Source organism: Hylaeus anthracinus, unplaced genomic scaffold, assembly GCF_026225885.1.
Source record: "Hylaeus anthracinus isolate JK02 unplaced genomic scaffold, UHH_iyHylAnth1.0_haploid 11982, whole genome shotgun sequence".
NCBI lineage: Eukaryota > Metazoa > Arthropoda > Insecta > Hymenoptera > Colletidae > Hylaeus > Hylaeus anthracinus.
Genome location: NW_026534330.1, coordinates 14145 through 21333, shown reverse-complemented (window position 1 = coordinate 21333; position 7189 = coordinate 14145). Strand labels below are relative to the sequence as shown.

Genomic DNA, 7189 nt, shown 5'->3' with positions numbered 1-7189 from the left:
TACTACTACTACTACTACTACTACTACTACTACTACTAATACTACTACTACTACTACTACTACTACTACTACTACTACTACTACTATTGCTGCTGCTACTACTACTACGACTATTACTACTACTACTACTACTACTGCTACTACTACTATTACTACTACTATTACTATTACTACTATTATTATTACTATTACTGTGATTACTATTACAGCAATTGCTATTCCTACTGCTACCACAAATCAATATTACCGCTTACGTTACTATTTCTATCGGTATCGTTATTATTATTTCGATCATCATCGTTATGACGTCATCATATTATTTGTCATCGTTTCCATTATCATGAAAAACGTCTTCATCGTTAGAATTATGATATGATAATTATCGTCAAGAGATTAATTGAAACGCTATAGCGTATACTAGAATATTCGTAACGATAAACGACGACGTAACGAATAAATTTAGCGACGAAGTAAATACATTTAACGTTATAAGTCGTATACATATTACACATATGAGAATTAAGGAGAAAAGCGTATAACTGTTTCGTGTACGTATATGTGTGTTACACGTGCATGGGTGCGCGTATGCGTCTATATGTATATGTATATATAACCAAGTAATTATAAATAAAAAGAAATTCATATGTATCCGTACATGTATACGCGCATACATACGCACATACGCACGCACACGCGCGCACCTTTATTTTACGTAAAGGTATGGTTTTCCACTCATTTGTTGTTTCGATCATCTTTTATCTCGTGTATTCTCATGATATTCGCATCATTGGAAACTAGCTTTATTTTTAACTTTAGATGGAATAGCGTTAAGGATTAGGATGTTGGAGACATAACGCGCAGCTTAGAATCGAGCTCATCTTTCATAGTACGAATAACGTTTGTAATAAGAGGAAATAATTTACGATTAGAGGTAAAATATGTTTCGAAATTTACAAATAGCGACTCACGATCGTGTTGCGTGTTTACATCAGTGTGTAAACCTAAAGCGGATACGAATATCGTGTATGGGCGTGGGTGTGTGCGTGCTCATATACACGTCTATACATACTTATACGTACGATACGCATTATCGAAGCATCTCTTGGCGCTCTTTTAATTATTGTACTTGACGTTACATAGAAGTCAATGTGTCGAACAAGAGAGTTAGTTCTCTTTAATGTATTATCCATTTGCCAAAAAGAAAGAAGAAACAAAATTTCAGGTCATTTATGTGCTTGATCTGTAAGGTGAATACATGCGTTTTAGCAATTTTCCATTCGAGTTTTATATACATACCTCGAAGTTGGTCATGTAAACGTTCGAGCCCAGTTGCTTTATATTACAAGTATGTAGTATGTATACGTTCAAAACGAGCATCATCATCTTTTCGTATCGCCGCGCCGCACCGCGCCGCGCCAATTGTTAACGTACAATGTTTCAGGATATTAGTCGTATCGGATTTGAAATGAATCCAAGTTGGAGCGGTTCGTTTCCTTTCAACTGTTACCATTCATTTGCCGATTTAAACTTTCGAAACTTTTATCGTACGAAAAAACTTAAAATTCCTGATTGATTAGTGATTCTGATTGGTCTGCGATCATTGTATTCGAAAGAAAAAAAAACCAAGCACTCGTCGAAATGCCGAAAGGAAGAAAAGAGCATCAACAAAATTCAAATTTCAATCGATTCGCCGTTTTACTTGAAAACGTATCGTGTCCAAAGGAGCACGATATAATCGAAGACATTCCGAAGTAAATTTTTCCTTCTTCTTTCTTGTTGCATACACGCATGCGCACGTATTCGTCGTGAAAATACCGAAATAAAACAACCGATATTTGTTTCGGGCTCCCGTTGCACATTTTCGTCTCAATCAACGCACCGGATACTATTTGTATTATTTTTATTTCGAACAATATACAGATAAAACTTGCGCGATATCGATGGCATCGATATAACGACAGTAATTAAAACAGGGCTTCGTTAAATCGTCATGTAATGACATAACGAGTCTTTTTTTCTTGTTTTCCTTTATTTTGTTGTTTTATCATAAAAGTGTTTGCGTATGCAATAGTTTTGCCGTATGCGCGACACGGTATTGTCGAATCGTTTCAGTGAATACGTCTAGTGTCATCAATGAATCGGAACGAAGATTGTTACGTTTAATCGGAAACGATGCTTAATAGCCGGTTGTTACACGAAACATTTCGGCAGGCAAAGTTAAATTTTAGACGGCTCGAGAACTTGAACGTAGCTGAACGATGCGATAAACGGAACTTGAATCTTGAACTTGAATATATGCTCGAGATTTGCTCTCGTTTTCATCCAACGTACATGCGACACACACACGCACGCGCGCGCACACACACACACACACACACACACACACACACACACACACATACACCTGTACTTAGGCGAGCACATTGTGCACACAGTTGTTTCGCGAGCGCACGAATGCACAATGCACGCGTGCGCTTATAAACAAAGTATGTATCTAATAGAATATCGATGAATACTTGAGAGCGAACAAAAATCGAGATATCTATTTACTAATTACTATAGACGTCACTTGTGCAGACATAAACATTACAGAGAATCTTCTGTTACTCATATTATTGCATATATATACATATGTATATGTATATGTATATGTATTATATATGTATATATGTATATGTATAATACATATATATACATATACATATACATGTATATGTATATGTATAATATATATATATTATATATAAATTTTATTGTATAAATTCTATCGAGATACGCCTCAGAGACAGACTCTTTGTATCCTTTTTTCTCGGTCTGTGTAATTTTTTGTCCGCAGTGAAATTGTATAGATTATGTAGGTACTTGGCTATCGTGAGAATCACGTATGATTCATTTGTCTCGATATGCTAAATGTGAAAGGCGAGTGCAATTTTTCAAATATTATGCACTATCGCATCGACGTGACAGTTTCACCGTTTGCATTTTAATTTATAGAATGTACACGCATCGAGAAATCCCAGACACCCGATATTGTACTCGTTCACGTATTTCTATTCAGGACTTGTGACAATCAATGCCAATTTTCAAGTAATATTTTTTTTCCTGAAAGGGACTGCGACAACAAGGACAAAAAATGTAATAGTAATAATATTAGTAGTAATAATTGTAACAACGACAGCGGCAGATGATAACAATAATAACGATAGCGATAAAAAAAAAATGGAAAGGTCAAACTACAGCAAGCGAGAGAACGACAGATAAATAGATAGATAGATAGATAGATAGATAGATAGATAGATAGATAGATAGATAAAAAGGAGATGTTGATAAAAATTTGACAGAAAGTAAATTGGATATGTTGGCTCGAGTGGTATCGAAACGGTTACGATCATGTATCGCAGAGAAATTACTTTGAGAAATACGTTACTTTTTGATACGCCCTTATAACGCGCGCGTATGTATGTAGGTATACCGAATGTATGTACATAGTCGCAGCTTACGATAAATATTCACATGCTCGGAACTCGTTTCTCCTGTTATAAAAAAAACTGTTTCTAACTCGCAGCCATGATATTAAAATTATTTGGAAAATTTACAAGTTCCTGAAAATTTGGTAACCACGTGGTGCGAATGACGAAAAGATGTCGAGTGTAGCCCGAAAATGGTGTCGTGGGATACTCTAGCTCGGAGGCGTATCTCTTAATAGTTGGCCTAGTGTATCGAGTTTCGTATTTTTGTCCTGGTCGCAGTGGATCGTCGAGCAATTTATCATCATCTATTGTACGACTATTGGACTTTCACCAAAAATTTTATCGATATAAACTTTATCGCTACCGTTGAATGTAATATACTTGAAATTATAACTTGGATGATAAAAACTTGGGTATAATTATGATTACGTTTTACGTTTTATGATTACGATTACGATTACGATTACGATTACGATTACGATTACGATTACGATTACGATTACGATCACGATCACGATCACGATCACGATCACGATCACGATCACGATCACGATCACGGTCACGATCACGATCACGATCACGATCACGATTACGATTACGATCACGATCACGATCACGATTACGATTACGGGCAAAGTATGTATCTCGAAAATGGAAAGCGAGCGATACGAGCGATATGGAATGAAAGGAGATCAAAGTTGAAAGAAAGGGGGAGCTTGAGTGGATGGGATAGAGAAGGAGGCAGGAGAGAGAGATCGAGAGCACGGCGAAAGCCAAGTTGGAGTTTGGGAGAGATCGATCGATCGATTCACGTTTATTAGGAAACATTTGTTTATTAGAGCCTCGTTGCAAAGAGAGAGAATGAGAAAGAAAGAACAAGCGTGTGCAAGGCCATTTAGCGAGCCGTAAAGGCGAAAATTTTAGGTGGTTGATAGAATTATTGTAGAATATAAGCGGGAATGTCGCGGTGGGTGTGCGGTGACGTTATTATAACGAAACAATGATAGGATAAAGTAACGATATACATAAACAACAAGTCTTTCCACATTGTTTTCCTTTCGTTGACGTACACATGTCACGCAATCGTGTGCGGTGAACCAGGAATGAAAATAATTTTGTATCTAAGAATACAAACGCAATGCAAACTGCTTATCGTTTATGTTTTTTCATCTATTGTGTAATTATACATTAGTAACGAATATTATAATTACGATAATTGCTGTACTTATTGTTATTGTTCCTGGGTTATGCGGAAATGTTCAAAAGTGATCCATTTGTACAATCATTGAGTCATTAAAATATGATTATCCAGTACGATAACTGTTTGATCAATACTGTTGTATTCGAAAATGAAGGAATGTCAGGTATAGAAGATATTCTCATACTTTTGCTTCGTTGGGTAATTAATGAATTATCAACAGGTGATTTCTGGACGCGCGGTATCGATAAGACGCAGGTGTGCAGGAATCAACTAATCCAGTAATCGACTAATCTCTTTCGAATCGTATCGCGACTCAGAGAGAAGATTTCTGAATGCTTTCTCGCTTTTAATAAAGGTGTATGCCTCTATTTTTCTCTGATAATCGTCAAGTTCATTGGTATTCAGCTGTACGATAAAGCACTCGACGATAATTTTTTGTCCCCGAAATCAAGAATAACGGATAATCAGCTTTTCGTTCGATTAGTCGAAGCCGATTCCTCGATCGACCGACCGACCGACTAGAACGATGAAATACCTGTAACGTTAATATTAAATACCTCTGAAACTATCAAAATTAACCGATATTTACCAGTATTATCGTTTAATTATATCACGAGTAATCGCGACGTGGGCGCGGCGTGCAGCTGATAGATCTGATTGTGAGACCACGGTGCGGCATACACGTAATTAGTTGATTACACCAATCAAAGGGGTAAGTACAATAGTTGGACTATTTTTCGATATGCATTCCTACATTCCGATTCGAATAAAGTATACGTGTAACGTAACGATATCGTTATACGTATCCGCAGAACAGGCAAGCTAAGGAGCGAACAAGGAAGCTGACAAATTAAATCCAACCAACGAACGGATAAACAAATATTTCTTGACAAATATTTAATATGAGACACAATCAAATGCTACGCATTTTGTTGATATTCTGTTGGTTTTTACCATTATCGCATAGTAATAGAGAAGAGTATCGTTGCGTATGGTATGGAGACTGTGGCCCTTCGTTCGAAAAGCCAAGTTTGAATTATACGTGTGCCTCCGATGATCCTCCTAGTCGAATCAACGATACCAAAGTCGCGATGCTTTTGCGCGATAAATGCCCGCAATACTTTAAAGACACCGGTATGTTACCAGCGAATATGAAACAGATATAAAAAGAGATCGTATCGTACACGTATATTGTTGTTTTTAGATGATCCGAGATTATGTTGCGACGTTACCAATATTAGGACGCTGCTTAGTCAGATGAATATGATCGAGGGGATTTTCGGCAGGTGTTCAACATGCGTGAAAAATGCGTACAAATTAATATGCGATTTAAGCTGTAGTCCTGAACAGAGTAGGTTCATCAAAGTTACAAAAACTGATAAAAATAACGAAGGCAAGGAATACGTGAAAGAAATCGAGGTAATCGCGCGTACTGCTGTTCGCGTATTGCGAAACTTGTAGAAAGTACAACCCAACAAGAACAAGTACTATTCGTACGCCTACTTTAGCATGTAATCAACAAGAATTTATGTATACACGATCGAACATTTAATATATTTCATAAATGCTCGTTAGGTTTATATCACGGAAGAATACATGAATACTACTTTCGACTCTTGCAAAAACATAGTTAATCCAGCTAGTGGAAATTTAGCCATGGATTTGGCTTGTGGTATTCACGGAGCCAGTTGGTGCACAGCGGAAAAGTAAGAGTTTAGAAAATCGTTAAGCTTTCCAAAAGAACCGTTATCAATGATTTATAAAATTGATATTTTTAGGTGGTACCAATATCAAGGTGATGTGGATGCGAATGATTTTGTAACTTTCGGAATGCATTTCATAACCAATACCACGAATCGTTGGGACGAATCGGTAAAAACATGTAACGAAGCGTACAATGTAAGTCCGATAAACATTACGTATTTTCGATTGGCCAGTACCTCGAGTACGTTTACCTCTTAAACAAGATTACTGTTACCGTCGTTTAATAGGGCTTGTCGGCGTGTAGCTGCGTCGATTGTCCAGCAGCCTGTCCTTTCACAAAAATAGAACGAGACGATACCCACTTTACTATTTTCGGATACAACGGCTATGGAGTTTTAGCAGGAATTCTAGTTACTCTATTCATCTTATCAACGGTAATCGTTTACAGACTTGCCAGAAGAAGACCTTGTTGTTCAGGTATCATCATCTCGTACAATCGTAATTGGCGTAACGAGTAAACGCGATGCATATCGCGAAAAAGATCTCCGAGTAACGAGGCTATTTCATATTGAAATTTTGTTTGTTACAGGTACTGGTTTGGCTGACGACGCCGACATCGACGATAAGATAGAGGAATCGAAATCAAATTGGCGCGAAACTTTTCACGATACGTTTCGTGTGTTTTTCTTTGCTTGGGGTAAAGGTATGCTCGTACCCATACACGTCTCGTTATTGATATAATTAATTTATTATTATTATCATCATCTTTATTATTATTATTATTATTATTATTATTATTATTATTATTATTATT

General features: G+C 36.8%; 1 protein-coding gene across 1 annotated transcript in view; it reads left to right on the top strand.

Annotated features, from left to right (window-relative positions):
* The first annotated feature begins 2129 nt into the window (after window positions 1–2129).
* Window positions 2130–7189, top strand: part of LOC128886003 (NPC intracellular cholesterol transporter 1 homolog 1b-like) — a 10196-nt gene continuing 5136 nt past the window's right edge. The window contains exons 1-7 of the mRNA XM_054140489.1: window positions 2130–5383; window positions 5484–5805; window positions 5876–6090; window positions 6247–6377; window positions 6450–6570; window positions 6663–6852; window positions 6965–7078. Of these exons, the coding sequence (XP_053996464.1) occupies window positions 5574–5805; window positions 5876–6090; window positions 6247–6377; window positions 6450–6570; window positions 6663–6852; window positions 6965–7078 (1003 nt within the window). The 5' untranslated portion in view covers window positions 2130–5383; window positions 5484–5573. The remainder of the gene's footprint in view (window positions 5384–5483; window positions 5806–5875; window positions 6091–6246; window positions 6378–6449; window positions 6571–6662; window positions 6853–6964; window positions 7079–7189) is intronic.